Source organism: Hyperolius riggenbachi, chromosome 1 (assembly GCF_040937935.1).
Source record: "Hyperolius riggenbachi isolate aHypRig1 chromosome 1, aHypRig1.pri, whole genome shotgun sequence".
Lineage (NCBI taxonomy): Eukaryota > Metazoa > Chordata > Amphibia > Anura > Hyperoliidae > Hyperolius > Hyperolius riggenbachi.
The window spans coordinates 125,206,452-125,226,248 of NC_090646.1; the positions used below are offsets into that span (position 1 = coordinate 125,206,452).

General features: G+C 40.9%; 1 protein-coding gene across 7 annotated transcripts in view; it reads right to left on the reverse strand.

The window, feature by feature from the left end:
* The window catches only part of ATP8A1 (ATPase phospholipid transporting 8A1), a 354,609-nt gene that overhangs the window by 44,747 nt on the left and 290,065 nt on the right, over positions 1-19,797 (reverse strand). For all 7 annotated transcript variants that reach the window (XM_068278517.1, XM_068278515.1, XM_068278516.1 and 4 more), the window contains 4 exons: positions 16,247-16,430; positions 13,539-13,649; positions 755-829; positions 545-667 (listed from right to left, as the gene is read on the reverse strand). In XM_068278517.1, the coding sequence (XP_068134618.1) occupies positions 545-667; positions 755-829; positions 13,539-13,649; positions 16,247-16,430 (493 nt within the window). The remainder of the gene's footprint in view (positions 1-544; positions 668-754; positions 830-13,538; positions 13,650-16,246; positions 16,431-19,797) is intronic.

Here is a 19,797-nt window from a genome sequence, read left to right on the forward strand (position 1 = left end):
ATGTTTATTTAGGCTGGAGTTCCTCTTTAAGATTAGTTTGAGGGCCAGGGCTGCTTCGCACTGGAGGCAATTGCGATGTGCTTGCCGATTGCCAGGGATCTGCAAAGTGCCAGTGCACAGTCACCCTATGAGGGTGTTCCCACGGTAGTGTTACGATTTAGTTAGTAATAGGGGAGGGTAGAATATAGTTTATAGTCAGGAAGACGTGGTTAGGGTTAGGCATCGATTGCTCTGGGCATAAGGGTTATGCACTTAGGTAGGGGTGTACTTTTGGAGGGGGGTCAGGAAGCCGGTAGAAGGATATTGGTAATATTGGCAACACCCAGCGCTCATTTTAACTAGTGGTTACGGTATATTAACTGTACACATCTGCATTCTTCAATTTTCAAAAATGTCAAAAAACTACCAGTACGGCCCACTGCAATTAAAGTGTTTCTCTTCCACACTTAAAAGGAAGACTATACTATGAGCAGTAGTCAACCATTGCCAATCAGAAGGTGAAATTCCACCCTTGAAGGAAGAAACTTAGAAAATGATCACTCACTTTAGTATTGAAATTAAGTGCTTTTTGAGAGGTCTTGTACAACTCCGGATACTTCAGCATGTTCTCTTTCCGACAGGTCCTTTCAAATATTCCCAGAGTCAGAGGGGGAAGGGCCGTGAACATCTGTGGAACAACAGAACATTTTACATAGGAAAAGAAGATCGGAGATAGATTATCAAAATATGGTAATATGTGTGTCAAATAGCCCACCACGTTGTACAATCCAATGCACCATCTTTCAAAGAGGATCTGACCAGAAAAGCCATTCATAAATGCGAACCAGATCTGAAAAGTGAAACAAAAAATACATCAAAGACCTAGAAGGGCAATACATCAATGTTCCTCACAGGACGACGTAACTGATTTCGAAGGGAGAATGAGCAGGTATATTGTTCAAAGGGCTACTCTATCCAAACAGCTGAAATGCATATAAAAGGACTGTTGTATCTAATAAAAGAGTAAAACATATCCCCCTACAGTGCGGGATGTCTACAGAGCATAAGAAAAGTATCACCACCTTTCATACCATACAGTTCTGTGGATTTCAAACCAATGGCCAACCTTCTGCCTCCTCTGTGGACAACTAGCAAGCAGGGATGGTCAACGACATGCAAATAATTCTGAGCTGAGGCTAATTTCTATGGTAATTTCATGCAAATGTATGCAGCTAAAAAAATGGCCTTTTAAGCAGCCTTTAATTGGTCCGTTTAAAAACCGCACACATTTACATAAAACTACCATAAACATTTGCATAAACACAGATTTATTAACATCTCATTGACCATCCCTACTAGCGAGCAGCCCCATCAAGATCAGCACCGCGTCCACCCATCAGGTTATAGTGTTTAGGAAATGTGTAATAAGAGGATCTGTAAATGTTTAACCAGTGTATTGGTATGGAAAGGTAGACAAAACTCTGGTGAAGGGTTATGAACAGTCTCTAAAAATTTCCTGTTAGTATATAGCATTAAGACTAGCATTGGTGTTCAAATCAGCATATTGAATTGAACGCCCAAATACTGCCTAACACCACACTTTAGCACCATTTCAGTACCGAACAAGCATACAGGGTCAGAGGGAGTTCACCATTTGGGATCCATTCACCACCATGGAGAAATTTATCCGGCAGGGGCCTTAATTCCTCCACACCTCCCGTGGTTGCACCTTAATCCGGTGACATATATCATAATCACGTCATCTGACCCATGCTGCTTTGCTGTTCACTCAGGTTGTTTCACAGAGAGTTTTTGTGTTTCTTTTTGCTAATATAATTCATGTTTTCACTGTGCTTTCACTATTCAGACTATGGTTGGACGTTTCATGTAGGATCATTGCACTATTACTGGCACTTTATTCCTCACTACTAGCATATACTGAACCCGGGTTCAATCCCTGAGGGTTGGTCTTATTTGAGTACCCCTGGTGATTTTGCACATAACCTCATTAGAGCTGTGCTCCTATACACATTATATTTTAGGTGCTATTACCTGTGCAATATTAATATTCAGGTCATTGTGATATTGCTTCTGGTGGTATGATAATTTGTATATGTACTTCTAGTGTCATATGATTGTTGATAAATGGTTGTTACTTTTCTCATGCTACGTGTGGTGCTTGTTTAAAGGGCCCGTTCCCTTCTTTTGTATGGTATTCAGAGGTTCTGTAGCACCTAAATGCCAAAACTTTTTCCCTAAATTTCAGATGTGATAGCATATTTATTAAACCACATAAAAGTACTATTTCCAGTCTAGTTTGTCCTTTGATTTTTGTAGACTTTTTTCCCCATTAGAATGGAATTTAGATATTGGACGAGGCATACATTTCTCAATTAAATTTCTCAATTAAGTTATATAAGTTCGAGACTGAAAGTCTCCCCTGCTTATGAATCTAGGCATAGTATTTCAAATTGAGTAAAAGATCTCATGCATTTTTCTCTGTTATATTTTTCATTACAAAAGTGTGAATTTGGAAATATGCCCACTGCGGAATTTCTGGGAAATCTGATTAGTTTCTTATTAGGTTATTTCTTCTGGACATTAGAAATGTAAAGTTCCCTGGCTCATCACTTATTATAGACATTGGATATGTAAAGCAAGGAGGTTTCGCCTGGTGCTGTATATTTGAATTTACGAAAGTAACCAGTTTATTTTTACATCTGCACCGCTCCTCAAGGGATAGAAGTTTCCGTTGATTGGTTCTTTTAAAGTAGACCTGAACTCAGAACTTCCTCTCTGCTCTAAAAGGTCAGCAACAGCATAATAACCATTAAAGAAAAAACATTTCTTTGTTCCAACTTACAGTACTCCTGCAATAAATCTGCAATGTGTCTACTTCCTGCTTTCATGGAAGCAGACAAAGAGTTTACATCCTGTGTTTACATATAAACTGTCTGCCCAATTTCTGTGCTGACACAGCTAAGAGCTCAAAATACACTTGTGATGACTTAAAGATGAGGGAGAATTAGACAGGCTCTTCTCTAAAAAAAAAAAAAAAAAAACACACAGGGTGCGTGTATTTCTCTCAGTTTCCTTCCCTGAAGTGGTTTCAAGTTTGTGAATTATAATTTTTTGTTTACATAGCGCAAACATCTCCTGTAGCGCAGTACATCGTACAAAACCTACAATATTAAAGAGCATAGATACATAAACCGCTCAAAACACTGTATAAGCATGACATGCAGTGACACAAATACTTGATTTGTAGTTTGAAAGTATCACTAATGCTGGTAAATTTTAATTTGATAAAATACAAAGGAATGGGAAACACAAGGGGGAGGTCCCTGCCCTTCCGATCTCATGCTGGGAATACACAAAATTTTAGGGGCAGATTTACTTTCTGATCAATTTTCCAATCGTTTTTCCAGTTATTTTCCAATCATTTTTCCAATCACTTGCTATCTGCTGAAAAAAAGAATGGTGTATTCCCAGCATTACAATCTATAGGCTAGTGGGACAAAATAGCTAATGAAGGGGGGGGGGGGGGGGGGGTAGGGGCAGTAAGCCTCAAATTCTAGCTATAACAAGTTATAAGCATGTCTGAAGAGGTGCTACTACACTATATAAGAGAGGTGTTTACTAAAAGCTCTACTGTTCTTTTGTTTTCTATCTCTATTTGATTATCATAGTTGACTGACCCTTATTTTTTTTATTATTATTATACTTGTTTTCCTGAATGCTCTAGTCTTTTGATAAGTTGTTTATGGATTCTTAGCATGCAGTTGTATTCTGATAAGACTATTGGATACATTTTTCTCTCCACAGTGAACCTATTGATATTACAGGGTTGATCCTAAAGCGTACTATATGTTTTTTATTTCTACATGGGGCTATGTATCCTCTGTACTTATTGCATTTTGTGTGAGTATACTCATCCAGTTCGCTATTATGACTCGGCTTATATTTCATATTATATTTTGTTTGTGCCTTGATATATTTTTTTACTCTTAAAGAGAAACTCCAACCAAGAATTTAACTTTATCCCAATCAGTAGCTGATACCCCCTTTCCCATGAGAAATCTATTGCTTTTCTCAAACAGACCATCAGGGGGCGCTGTATGACTGATATTGTGGTGAAACCCCTCCCACAAGAAGCTCTGAGGGCCGCAGTACTTTTGACAGTTTGCCACAATGTAACAATGTTCACAGATAGGAAATAGCTGCTTACAGCTGTCTCCAACGGCCAAAACAGCTAGCAGCAGCTACATAACCTGCCCACAGTAAAAATGTCACCATGTAATAAATGTCAGAATGTAAATCGGGGAGGAAAGATTTTACAATGAGCAAACACTGACTAAATCATTTATACATAATTATTGTAAAAATGAAGCACTTTTTTATTACACTATTTTCACTGGAGTTCCTCTTTAAGAACAAGATTATTGTTAAACAAAAACAAAACACTACTGTTCATTCTTACCCCGTAAAACATTTTCTCTCAGTAATCCAGCTAAGTGAAAATAGAATTGAAATTCGACCATTGCATAGCCCTGCCCGCTTCTTGCTTATTCTCTTTCCTTATGTTTCCGTATGCACTCTATTTCCTGATGAGTCATACTGTCTGCTCTCCTGTGCAGACACAAGACAGCTGCTCTATGTTGCAGTGACAAATCAGAAGAGAGGGGTTGAGGAGGGAGTTAGACAGGCTGGGCATAACGGTAGAGCTGACCATGCTAGGGTCTAATTTCAATATCATTTTCAGCTGGCTGGAATAGGAAGAGGAAAACATTTACATGGTTAGAAGCACTAGCAGTACTTTAGTACAGTAAATATGACTTTTTATGGTAGCATGGAGTTTACACATTGAATCCTCTACAAGTTTTCTTTTATAAAGAGGTTTGTAACTTTGTTGAATATAGGACACAGCCAGTTAAAATAAATAATATACTCAAAATCAAACATACGTTTTTCATTACCCAACACCGGGATTTTCACACAAAATAAAATAGACTGTTTCCATCAAAAATATGTTTACAGAGGCTAATTTGTATTAAGATTAGATGCAGTCATTCAATTAATTCACAATAAGAAGTTAGCAAATAAGCTAAAGGCCCAGGCAGCAATGAAAGGATTAGACACACAAGGGAAGGGGGCGCTCCCCCTAAGAGACACAAAAAGTGCATGACATGCACTACAAATGAATTTCAGAGACAATGGTCCAGCCTCTGTTATACTGAATGCTCCATTTAACCACATTACTGAAGGATGAATTGCTACAAATTCACCATTTATCAACATATACCCAACCTGCCTTCCACAAGAACAGCTCCTGGGGACAAATCCGCTCTCTCAATGAAAGCACAACTTTTAACAAGTAGAAAATACAAAACAAATTGCTGCAACAAGAAGGCCTCAGCTTCATCCAAAAATCAGACTGACTTTCTGGAAAACTCACAGTTAACACCTGTTGGCTACAAAATGGGTATTATATGTATGGTTTTAGCCCAAGTGCATGTTCTTATTATCTAGTATTTATATAGTGCCTACATCTTGTGCAGTGCTTTATAAAGTATATTGCCTTATCACTAACTGTCCCTCAGAGGAGCTCACAACCTAATCCCTAAGATAGTCCTATATCCACAGTAGTCTAGGGCCACATTAGGGGAGGCCAATTAACTTATCTGTATGTTTTTGGGGTGTGGGAGGAAGCCAGAGGGCCTGGAGGAAACCCACGCAGACACAAGGAAACCATATCAACTCCATGCAGATAGTGCCCTGGTTGGGATTCAAACCAGGGACCCAGCGCTGCAAGGCGAGAGCGCTAACCACTATGCCGCTGTGCTGCGCAGAGTGCACATTACTTACTATGCATAGCTGTGAATCATGTATCACATTACTAATCTTCAAAAAGCTGTGCAAAAATAGTCTGTTTCCCAAAATAGGATGTCCTCAATTGTTCAATTAATGCACTTTTAGTGCTTAAAGCGAAACTGAAGTTTTAAAACAAACGGTTTCACTTACCTGGGGCTTCTGCAAGCCCCCAGCTGCCGTCCTGTCCTGTGCCGGTCCTCCACGATCCTCCGTTCTCCTGCCGCCGTTCTTTGTTCCTCGAATTGTAAGTCGAGGCCTGCACAGCCCCGCCAAGCGTACCCTTTTTACGCGTTCCCGTCTGCAATAGTGCTATTACAGACTGGAATGCGAAGATGGATACGTGTGGCCAGAGTCGCGCAGGCAAAGGGCCCGGCGGGGAAACCGAAAGCAGCTGGCGGTGGGAGAACAGAGAATCGTGGAGGACCGGCGCTGGACAGGATGGCTGCTGGGGGCTTGCAGAAGCCCCAGGTAAGTGAAACAGTTTGTTTAAAAGCTTACTTCAGTTCCACTTTAAGTTTTAAATGGAGAAACACATATTACAATGCTCATCTTTCTAATGGGCCTGAACTGTGTGGTAAGTGCCTGGATTCCCTTCATTACACTGCTTAAACTACAAGAAGCCAAGCCAGCTGTGACAGTAGCCCCATCCCTGCTACGGCTTTAGGGAATAAACGTGGCACAGGAAGGGATATCGGGTAGAAGAAGCAGTCTATGCCAGGAGAGCACAGAAGAGATGGATGCTTGGCTGCTCCAGGCAGTAATAGTTATCTATGCATTTCTAGGAAGTGGGTGCTCGGAGGGTTCAGCACAGCAGCGTAACTACAAATCATGGGGCCCTTCAGAAAACTGATGAGGCCACCCCATTGCTCATACCCTTTCCCTTGCCTTCCCCTAATGACCCTCCCAGCAGGGGAAGGGGGATCCCTTTACTGGAGGGAGTGAAGAAGTAGTTGGGGCTCCCTTAAACCTCTGGGACCCACTGCGATTGCAAGTGGCTGCCCCCCTATAGTAACCCTCCTGGTTCAGCAGAAGCATAGCAGATCCGGGGAGTGGGTGGCTGCTCTATAGAAATGGGGACTTTGTGCAGCCTGCTGAATATAGAGGATAGAAGCTGCTGCTATATTAGAGTTTCAGATTGGAATGTGGTAATGGATATAAATAATGAGTAGGCCCAAGGGATTTTAAAACCACTTTACCCCCAGGGGTGTAGAAACACGTAACGCCCCGCCGTCAGTGCTCCCGCTCGCACGTGTGCACGCCGCCGCGTTTAACTTTTTAATCTACCCCCTGCACTTAGAGCTATAAAACACTTTCCTGGCAGGGAACAACTTCTAATTCCTTCTCAGTGAGAGTTACTATAGTCAGACTAGGTGTCCAGACTAGAGACTAACTTGCAAACCTGAACATTTAACTCTTTCAGGCAGAAAATGAAAAAAGGAACACAGCCTAGTTATTTGGAGCACGCATACATTTTCTTCAGGTAACTAGTTATTTGTATGCTCGGCACTGTACATACACATGTCTATCTCATCATGTCACCTCGGGGACACTTAACTCCGTCAGATTTTTCTGTTTTGCAAAATATTTCGGCCGGTTGCACACCTAAGATTACAAGCACTGCAGAAATCAGGTCATATGTATAGCGCCACCCCCTGGCTAGTGACATACTCCCTACTGAGCAGGAAGTATGACTCTGGGATTCCTGTTGGTCTGCAGTGCACTGCCGTCATGAACACTGCCTGGGTTGTCCATTGACTTACATCACTGCATAATCAGTGCAGTAGGCAAGGCAACTATGCAAGTCACTATAGACTTGCATGGCCCTTGCAGCGGAAAAGTGGAGTAACACAGAGCGATGCAGTGCATAAGTGTGCTAGGGGCCTTAAAGCGGATCCGAAATGAAAAACTAACTATAACAAGTAACTTGTCTATATATCTTATCTAAAGTTTAGATAGTTTACACAGCAAATCTAGCTGCAAACAGCTTCAACAGTATATGATTATTTCTTCCTGTGATACGAGGGCAGCCATGTTCTGTTTGTGATCATTACACACAGGCAAGCTGCTCTGCATCTCCAGCCCTCAGCCTGTGAAAACTTCACTCCCCTCTCCTCCTCCCCTCTACCTCTGAAATCTCTGGCTAGTAAAACCTCCTCCTGCCCAGACTGAGCACCCATATGCCCTTGCTACGAAGGCTCAGAGTGCCAAGGCACTCTGGAGAAGCTGTGGGCGAGGCTTGTTTAGTTTATAGGGAATTAGAGTATTAAAACAAAAAGTATTTGGCTTGAGGAATGCCCTATAAACTATATGAAAGGAACACAATTATGCAATGAGTAAAAGTTTGACGTTTGCTTTACTGTAAAATAAGTATGAAGATATAACACAACGTTGATAGCCACCACTGTGAGGTAAATAATCCATCTTTTATTTAGATTATTCAGGGTTAGAATACACCCAATGCCTAACATGCCTGACACTTCTGCCTGTAACCTGACTACTTTGGTAGATGTCTAAAAATAGCTCTAACGGTTTTATGTGCCGGAACACACTAAAAACGTTCCAATAAATTGCACAGCACTTTTTAGAGACATCTGGAACTATTTCTGTAATCAGATCTAATAGGACTCAAAGGAAATGCACCGTTCATGCACTGTAACACATTCAAAATGCATGTAAGTGTTTTAGTAATGCATTGTGGGAAATTACACTGAATGTTTATTGACAGATCGCGTCCTCATAATACAACTAATCAGCATTGGAGCTGGAATAAAAAATACAGCTAAATGCTTCTATATACGTTTCCTACGACAGAACAAAAAGGGCACAACTGCCATGGCAGATATGAAGCTGGCCATACACTAAATCTGCTCAGTTTATACAATCATTATTGACTAAAATCCAATTCTCTTATTTTCCTCGAACATTGAATAATCAACAGTTTCTCTACAGAAAACCCAATGGAACGAGTGGAAAATTCACAGAAGCAATATTTCAATTGTCATCTTATTCGCCCTGTCAAACACAGATGGTCGTGTGATCGGAAAGCAACGTTTTTAATCACACGGCCATCTGCGCTGCCATGCGATGCGCTGCTGATCCCATTCATTACAGTGAACAGGTCAGGGCTGCACTTTGCCGAAAAATGCGTATGCACTTGTGATGGTCTTGCTGATTGCACTCCATAGGTGTTGCCAAAACGCACACGGCAACGCCTGTAGTGTGAATGAAGCAACGTTGGCCGTTTCCACGACATTTGTTGTGGGTGCATACGGACGTTAACCACTTAAAGACAAACCAGCATATTAAAACGCCCTGCTGGAGCCTCTTAACTGCTCCAGGACGTTTTTATAAGTTAAGCAGCACTGCTGCCGCTGTGCATGTGCGTTCCTGGGTGCGTGCACCTGAGAACAGTATAACAAAAAACACAACAGATAAAATACACCTTTATTTCCAAATAATATATTGTCACCATACTTTGTACTAGGGACATACTTCAAATCTTGTGATAACCAGGACAAATAGGCAGATCAAATGTGTGGGGTTTATGCACAGTAGTAGTGTTTATAATAAAACTATAGGGGATGAAATGGGAGAAATAGTGTATTTTTTCATTTTGTCCTTGTTTTCACTTTAAAATGCATAGAAAATAAAGTAATTACTGAAAACAAATATGCACCCCAAAAAGCCTTAGGGCCCGTTTCCACTTGTGCGAATATGCATGCGTTTCCTGCATGCAGATTCGCAGACAATACAAGTGGATGGGACTGTTTCCACTTGTCAGGATTTCTGAGCATTTTTCTGTGCAGAAAAAATCTGCACGGCAGAGCCATCAGAATTTGCATAACGCATACCGCTATGCGATTCACATACAATGTATTTAATAGGGAATTCCCATGCGGTTTTGGTATGCGAATCTTCATGCGAATTCGCATGGAATCAATGGAAAAGCACACCGGCACTGCCATGGTTAAATTCGCATACATCGTCATCCATGCAAATTTGCATACACCCGCATGCAAAATTCGCATGCAAATTTTTACTGCGGCGATTCGCACCGCACAAGTGGAAATGGGCCCTAATTGATGGTGAAAAAAACAAGCTATAGATCATTTCCTTGTGATTAGTAGTGATTAAGCTATTGGCAAATGAAAGGGATGAGCACTGAAAGGTGAAAATCGCTCGTTTGGTAGGGTAAAAACCTCTTTGGGGTGAAGTGGTTAAAAGACAACCGAGGTGACATGTGACATGAGGAGATAGACATGTGTATGTACAGTGCCAAGCACACAAATAACTAGGCTGTGTTCCTTTTTTATTTTGTATTATTGCCTGAAAGAATTAAATATCAGGTATGCAAGTGACAGTTTCTGTCCGGGTCAAACTATAGCATAACCCTCACTGATAGGTAATTACAGCCATAAAACGCTTTCCTGTCAGTAAATGGCTTCTGAGGGCAAGAAAGAGATAAAAAGGGTCAATAATTCATAGATTCAAGCTCTGGCATACTTCAGTGAAGGTGTCATTGAGCAGAGACATAGAAACAGTAAAAACATAATAACTAGATTTAAATATAAAATAAAACTGGGGGATATCTTAAAAAAAAAAAATCATTTTCAGGAGGACGACGACAGATACAATTGTTTACCTCATCAGTTTATTTTCACCTCGGATGTCCTTTAAAGATGGTCACTAATGATACAATTTGCCAAACGATCGATTATGAACGATTCTTCTTATGAATCATCGTGAATAATAGTTTGGCTGCACTAATGGACAAAAATCTCCTAACCAATCCAATCAGATTAATTAAATCTCTCCAAATTTTGGTTCAATCACGTCAATCTGATCAGATTGGTTAGGAGAGTTTTGGCTATTCGTGGATCCAAACGATCATTTACGATCGTTCATAAGAATAATCATTCATAACCGATCGTCAGGCAAATTGTATCACTAGTGGCCACCTCAAGAGTGACCTGACCTAGCTGACTTGCTTGCAGCTGTGATCCTCTCAGACAGTAAATGCTATCATTAATCTGTGCATGGTTATGTTTTCCCCAATGGCTGATATAGCAGAGCCCTCAGCTTCATCTGATGCAGGTAATATTTATAGCACTGTCATTTATATTAGAAGCCGTCTAGTGCAGGTCATCTCCCTACAGGCTGCCAGCTGCCTCGTTCACACAACTTCTTAGTATTCTTCTCCTGTTGTTATCCAAAAGGTTTTTAGCTCTTTACTTTATTTTCCAGGCACAAGAGGGGCGTAGAGGTGGCCCTCCCAGAGCCGCTCTACTGATGCTGCTTTTCTGCATATTAAGCAGCAGCTCTCAAGCAGTCAATAAGTCCCTGCTCCCACGCCTGCTCCGCACAAAAGAGCAGCTCAAAGGAGACATTCACAACAGGCAGTTGTCTCTGCTCAGCGCATTCCTGGATGGGCTTCTGGCCGTAGCAATGGCCCTGTCCACATCTGCTCAACGTGTTGTACTTGGCTGAAAAGCTCCAGCTCGGAAATCATCAAAATGTTTTACAATTGCATTAAATGTTTTCTTTCCGCCCCTAAAAAGACAGCGAAACATCATTTACAGCTAACAGCCAGAGGAGAAAGTGCAAAAGCCTGAGCGTGACCTCTAATGAGTGCACAGAAGTGGAAATTATTCACAGCTTCTGTCACACATATAAGCTGGGATTTTATTCTTATCTTACCTTACCAAGTCCACACGCTTTGTTAGTAAAGGAACAGGTCTTAAAGCCTTGCAGCATTGGAGTTTCAAGACTGAGTCCTGGCTGAGACAGTTACTGATTATTGTATGTTCTTCTCGTGACTGCGTAGGGTTCCTCTCTCTCACACACCAAACACATACTACTTAGTAACATACTGGTACTAGTACACCTGAAGTGAGAGGGATATGGAGGCTGACATTTATTTCCTTTTAAACAATGCAAGTTGTCTGGCTGTCCTGCTGCTCAGGTGAGCCGCCACCTCTGCAGGGAGGATAAGTGCACACTGGCGCTATATGCCAGAACCCTGCATGGAGGGAGAGAAAGAGATGGGTGGACCCTAGGAAATTTCTCCCCATTCCGTTGCATGGAGGGAAGGAGATAAGAACCCCGGGTCATAGCGGACCAGTTTGGATGAGTGCAGACTGTCACTATATGCCCCGAACACAGGACGAGGGAAAGGAGAACCCTGAGTCATAGTGGACCATAAAAAGTATCCATCAGGGAACATTTTCCATAGGAAAGAATGGCGAACATACAGCAGTGATTAACATCAAGATTAGTGCAATTGTAAATATTGAGGCCTCAATACTTACAATTGCACTAATCTTGATGTTAATCACTGCTGTATGTTCGCCATTCTTTCCTATGGAAAATGTTCTCTGAAGGATACTTTTTATGAATAATTTTTGCACAAGTGTTGTCTTCAATAAAGATTTATTGTATTTTTATATATAATTTTTTCACGTTTCTTCAATGTTCTTGATATATATATTCTTGTATTGGAATAAAGTTTATATGGGTGTTGTGGCACACCTCAGAGGATACTGTTCTTTTCGATTCCTTCTATACAGAATATCATAATGGACCAGTCAATCCGAAGAGTGGAGGCACAGTCTGGCCATAGTCACACCATAAGACACTGACATTTCCCACTTTTTTTTATTGGGTGGTGGGGGGGGGGGGCGTCTTATGTTGTGAGAAATACAGTATTCGGTGTAATCCACAAAAACACGCAAAAATGTCAGTGCTGCATACATGCAGGGCTGTGGAGTTGGTACAAAAATCTTCCGACTCCAACTCCTCAGTTTATGAAACCACGACTCCGACTCCAACTCCAGGTAACCAAAATGGCCCCGACTCAGACTCCTCGACTCCTTAGTCTAATATTTAACAGGGCTTTGTACAAAAATCACCCGACTCCTCAGTTTATGAAACCATGACTCCGAGTGCCCAAAATTGCCCCAACTGACTCCACAGCCCTGCATAAATGTGTAGTATTAATGGAAACATGTCACATAAGAAAACGTGACTTTAACCTTCTATGGCCATGAATAGTCCTCCTTATAAATGAAGTAGCACAGTGCAGATCACACATCAGTGCACTTCTCCACATATAAAGCTGACAGTTTTCTGTATCTATCCACACTCAAGTGCAGCACTAATGCTAGGTACACACGATACAATTTTCTGACAGACTTACTTGCCAGATCGTTTTTCTCCAACATGTCCGATCTGATTTCCGTTTGATTGTCCGATCGATTTCTATTCACTTCTATGGAAATCGACCAGAAAATCTATCGGAAAATCAATAGAGATTCAGATCAGACATGCTGGAAAAAATTTACCTGGCAGGTAAATCTACCAGAAAATTGTATCGTGTGTACCTAGCATTACAAATAACAGCCATAAAACTCTTGCCTTACAGGGAATAGATAAAAGTCAACAGTTCATAGATTGTGACTGAGCCAGTCATTCAGCTGAAATGATAAAATATTAAGCCTATTTCGTTTTTTTCACTTTTATAATAATGTGGGATATTTTTTTTAAAGGAATAGGGGGATAGATACAATAGTTTATCTCAGTTTATTTTCAGTTCAGGTTTGCTTTGATTGTGAACAAACCAGTTAGTAGGTAAAAAAATTAAATGTCTGTATTTTTTGGGAAGTCCTCCTACACCAAGACATCGAACTTACCTCAATAATATAAAGCACAATGTTCTTGTAGAAACAGTACAAGATGCACTTGGCAACCCTGTTGTAGTTCCATGCACCGTGGACTAAAAGTAAATTTTTCAGGTACTTAAACTGTGAAAAAAAAACACACCACATTAATACACAGGAAATATAGGGATTGTACAATGTATTACAACTTTAGATACATACAAGAGACATTTCAACACAGCAGATTTTCGGAAGATCAGTAGTGTGCTGTACGTTACAGACAAGAGTGTGAACTAACATGAAGGGAGGTGCTGGGTGGATACAAAAGGTGAAAGGGATCAAATAAACATAAGTAGCCTCTTAAAATACATCCCTACATAGGGCTTAATTCACTAAGCAGTTTAGACTAATCTACTGATGGTTTTTAGTCTACTGATGGTTTGGTGTAATGTTTTAGACCTGTTATTGGACCTGGTCTAACATTCAGTAATTACACAATTCACAAAGGCAAACAGGAGTAACCACGCCCACTTTTTCTGACAGAGATTAGACCAGCTGATTTGTCGCAAAAGTAAAGGTAGCCATACACTCGTTAGATTAGCAGCAGATAGATCATCAGATAGATTTCTGAGCTATCTGATGTGTTTAGGAACATTTTTTACTAGGAACAGATTTCCAATAGATTTCAGTTTGAAATGTATTGAAAATCGATCTGATGGCTTTTTTTGCCATCAGATTTCCATTAGGGCCAATGCAAAATGATAAGCAATCAACAGATCGACCTAGATTTTCGATCAGCCAAAAATCGGCTGAGTGTATGGGCCCCTTTTGAAGTAATTATGCAGGAGTTTAATTGTATGCAGAGGAGAGCTCATCAGACGAGAAGGATGTCAGTCATAGCTACGTGTTTGTGAATTGCATATTTTGATAATTTCCCCTGCTTTACCCACCTAATTGCCAAATGGTTTAGACCAGGTCTAAAACATTTGGTAATAGTGAATTCCCCTTTGATGTAACTGACCAAACCATCAGTAGACTAAAAACCATCAGTAGACTAGTCTAAACTGCTTGGTGAATTGAGGATATTCTGAGGCAGGCGTCACACTTGTCTTTCAGTTTTCTACACTTTTCAGAAAACTGAACAACAAGTGTGACCCCTGCCTTACAGCAGCTTCTCTAATTTATAGAGAAAACTGACAAATTGCGCAAGATGTCAGTTCTTTTTCTGCAAGCGAAATCTGCATTCAAGTGTGACCTAGCCCATTAACATGAGTTCTCGGTGGAAATCAGTCTTTCTCTGCAGAAAACGTGCACGAAAGCCGACAAGTGTGACCCCTGCTTGATGCTTGTCCTAAATGTCGGGCCTCTTCCCCTTCCTTTTATCATCTCATTTGGGAATGCCCAATTCTGGTTGACTACAGGAAACAGGTGACAATTTCTAGACGATACAGTGGGGTGTCCCACCTCAGGGACCCTATCCTATGTTTATTTGGGGGGGTCATACAAGACTAAGGATTCAATGTACCCCTAACAATATATTTGCCCGAGACGCTCTCTATGGCGAGGCAGGAGGTGGCGTGTAGATGGCTTGCACCCACGTACCCCGCTACCGGTGGTATATCTCAGATTGTAAATCAGGGAGAAGAAAGATTTTACAATGGGCAAACACTGACCAAATCTATAAAGCAAGTGAAAACCCTCCCTTAATCATCTCTCACCTGCCCCCAAAGCTGTGTGACTGGTCTTTAGGGGGGTGTAACTCTGCGGTCCTCAAGTAGTTAAAAAGTCATTTTTAGGAGGAGGAGGAGGATAGATACTATTGTTTATCTCATCAGTTTATTTTCACTTCGGATGTCCTTTAAGGATGATCCGGTCATAAGAGTAACGGAAATCTTTGTAATGAGGACTCAGACAGCAGGTTAACTCCTCAGAAGACTTATAGCCCCTTTCCACAGTATTAAAAGCATGTTGATCAATGTGCAAGTCATAACATAAGCTATGATAATTAACTACCCTGTCCATCATGCCCCTATGGCAAGAAAAAAAAATATTTGAGGGGGATAGCAAGACAGACGGGGGGAAAAAAAAAGGAACGTTCAAAATGAGTTAACTTTATTAACATATAGCAAAAATAATCCAAACTCCCATTTTCAAGGTGGCCAAATATGCTGGATTATTCTAATAAAGATAAAAATTGATATCCAATTGCGACGACATTGGCTTGTTTTGGACCTCAACAGTTGTTTTTATCAAGCTTTTAGGGCCCTTTTCCACTTGCAATCTCTAGCGCTAAACGCTAGCAATTGCGATTCAGCAAAATACTTTTTTTTTCCGGCGATAGCGTTTTCAATTTTGCTATGCACTGCAGGGCATAGCAAAATCGCGGCAATAATCGCTCCGCCGCGCGATTGCGTTTGTGTAAAAATTTTATCGCGGTAGTGGAAATAACCTACCATGATTCCTATATTTTAAAATCGCTAGTGATTTGCGTTTTTGCGATTCAGCAAATGCAATCACGCTAGTGGAAAAGGGCCCTTAGACATTGGAATATGTTATTCTTGCAAATGTAGTACAGGGTACAAGTCTTAAAGCGACAGGAGAGCAGAAGACACCATGCCTGCAAAGGTGAGCGATGTATGGTAATACCTGAAGTAGTATTCTATGCAATGCTGAGATCATCTTCTGCATGCCTCACAATGATGAGCATATACCATAATATTCATATGTAATTAAAGCTGTACCTGTGCTATGGAGTAGTCTGAGGAATTTGCAGCTTGGAGTCCTTCATTTCCACTAATTCCAACGCCAACATGAGCTGTCTGGATCATGCTGACATCATTCGCTCCATCCCCAATGGCCAGAGTGATGACTTTTACTTGTTTTTTTACCATTTCTACAACCTCTGACTTCTGAAGAGGTGACACTCTGCAACAAATCACATAATACAGAAAGGATGACAATACAAATAGACATAGGTGACCTGTTGCTGCCTTTTGTTCTGCATTCTGGAACGGTTATAGATTTTCAGACTACCACTCTATATTTTGAGGTTTTCAGAATGCCTAAATGAAGGCTCAGCTTAAAAATAAACATCCCAAGATAATGCCCTGTATGCAAAGCTCATCACCACGCTAGAACACTTTCTAAATTACTATTCTGGAACAAGTATGCAGATCAGACTTTATGATTCTCATCTGACCAGCATACCATTTTCACAACTAAGACGAGAAAAATATACAGTGGTATGCAAAAGTATTCGGCGCCCTTGAAGTTTTCCACATTGTCACATTACTGCCACAAACATGAATCAATTTTATTGGAATTCCACCTGAAAGACCAATACAAAGTGGTGTACAGGTGAGAAGTGGAACGAAAATCATACATGATTCCAAACATTTTTTACAAATCAATAACTGCAAAGTGGGGTGTGCGTAATTATTCAGCCCCCGTTGGTCTGAGTGCAATCAGTTGCCCATAGACATTGCCTGATGAGTGCTTATGACTAAATAGAGTGCACCTGTGTGTAATCTAATGTCAATACAAATACAGCTGCTCTGTGACGGCCTCAGAGGTTGTCTAAGAGAATATTGGGAGCAACAACACCATGAAGTCCAAAGAACACACCAGACAGGTCAGGGATACAGTTATTGAGAAATTTAAAGAAAGCTTAGGCTACAAAAAGATTTCCAAAGCCTTGAACATCCCACAAAGCACTGTTCAAGCGATCATTCAGAAATGGAAGGAGTATGGCACAACTGTAAACCTACCAAGACAAGCCCGTCCACCTAAACTCACAGGCCGAACAAGGAGAGCGCTGATCAGAAATGCAGTCAAGAGGCCCACGGTGACTCTGGACGAGCTGTAGAGATCTACAGCTCAGCTGGGGGAATCTGTCCATACACCCCCCCCCCCCTTTGCAGTTATTTATTTGTAAAAAATGTTTGGAATCATGTATGATTTTCATTCCACTTCTCACATGGACACCACTTTGTATTGGTCTGTTACGTTAAATTCCAATAAAACTGATTCATGTTTGTGGCAGTAATGTGACAAAATGTGGTAAACTTCAAGGGGCCGAATACTTTTGCAAGCCACTGTAACAGCCAAGGGATCAACATCACAGCATGTCAACGATCATCATAAAGTGGTCAATCTCTGTACCTCTTTAAAACAAAAAAATAAGTGCAGGTAACAGCATGTGAGCATGTGAGAGTGCAGGGGGGTAAGTAATTCAAAAAACTCAAAGTACCCAAATTTACTCCGACTCCACAGCCCTAGCAGGGCGATGGAGTTGGGACTAAAATTATCCAATTCCTCAGCTGAAACCGCCGACTCCAGATACCCAACAATTGCGACGGCTCAAGACTCTGCAGCCCTGGTGTTAAAGGGACACTACAGCGAAAAACTGCAAAATTTAAAATATGTGCAAAAAATATACAAATATGAAGTACATTTTTCCCAGAGAAAAATGAGCCATGAATTACTTTTCTCCTATGTTGCTGTCACTTACAGAAGGTAGTAGACATCTGACAGAAGTGACAGGTTTTGGACTAGTCCATCTCTTCATAGGGGATTCTCAGCAAGGATTTTATTCTTTATAAAGATATTCCTGAAAAAGGAGTTAAACAATGATGCTGCCAAGCTTCCCTGCTCCCTACACAGTTTTTTGGCAGTTGGACAGAGCAACTGCCATTCACTAAGTGCTTTTGAAAATAAATATATTCCTGAGAATTCCCTATCACTTCTGTCAGATTTCTACTACCTACTGTGACAGCAACATAGGAGAAAAGTACTTTATGGCTCATTTTACTCTGGAAAAAATTTACTTATTTGTATATGGTTACATATATTTTAAATATTACAGTTTTCCGCTGTAGTGCCCCTTTAAGACAGTCATACCAGCCATACTATACCTCTTTGCTAGCCACTAGCAGTAATTCTTGCTTGAACACTGCAGTACAAAGATGAGCATGTTGATCTGCTTCCTTCTTCATATTCAGAGCAGGTTAAGCCTATGAATTCAAAGCTGTAGTATTTTAGAGGTGATTTTTTTTTTTAACTACTCACGACTTACACTTGGCTGAACCAATAGTAGGTGGATAACAACTTGGCAGCCCTGGCACTGTGAAGTAAAGCTCAAGGGAAACATTAGCCTGGACTGCCACCAATATGACAGCTATGGCTACCATGTCCTTTGGATTGTGAGCTTGCAAGGGCAGGGCTCTCTCCCCCTTTTGTATCTTGATAATTATTATACATTTTATTTATCATGTTACTTTTATCACTGTCATTACCAATTCTGTATTTTGTATTCTGTATCATTTTTGTATTTTGTCACCAATTATATATCTTGCATATTGGTGTACACTATTGTCTGTATTATTATGTACCCCATGTTCGTTTCTTACTTTGTACAGCGCCACGGAATTTGTTGGCGCTTTACAAATCTATAATAAGAATAATACCTCTATTAAACATTGCCATTATATAGAATAGAGTTGATCATTAAAACCAAACTCACAAATATCATCCTAATCCCGCTTAGACTTTCAGTGGTAGAGCGTGTTTTTATCTCTGGAAAAGTCCCTTGTTAAGCGGATTTTGTCTCGTGTTGGACGCTACGTATAGCGTAGGCTGTGTTAGTGTGGCTCCACATCCCTCTAGGGACTCAAAATCTGCCAACAGAATGACAGGAGCCAATGCTGAAAGTTTCACTATGCATTAGCAGAAAGGCATTGAGCATCTGCAAAACGAGCCTGCTACCCTTGTGAACCAGCTCTTAACCACTTTACGACCGCCTAATGCTCATCGGCGGCCGCAAGGTGGCTCCCCAAGGACCACGTAATGCCGATTGGCGTCACGACCTGGGGGCGTGTTTTGCAGGGATTGCGCATGCGTGCACATCCCCACTGAGATAAAAACAGTTTCTAACGGTTGTACAGTGCTGCGATCTACAGCAGTGCTGTACGGGGGACAGCTCTGTCACTGAACTGTCTCTAGCAGAGGCTTACAAACGATAGCCTATCATAGGCTGATGCCTATGAGAGACAATTGCACAGATTGGCTCTCCAGGGGGAGGGTAGGAATAAAAAAGTCATTTTTATTTAACATGACACAATCATGTGATCAGTCACTAGCGAGGGCTCCAGCATTCATCTAGAAATCTGTAGTCTGCATGATATGCCCCGTGGAGGTGATAAGAGTGCAAGCATTTCAATATATGACCAATACAAAGTAATAAGTCAATGTTTTTCCTGCGCAGAAATGTCAAAACACAGGAGGGCAGGTGGAA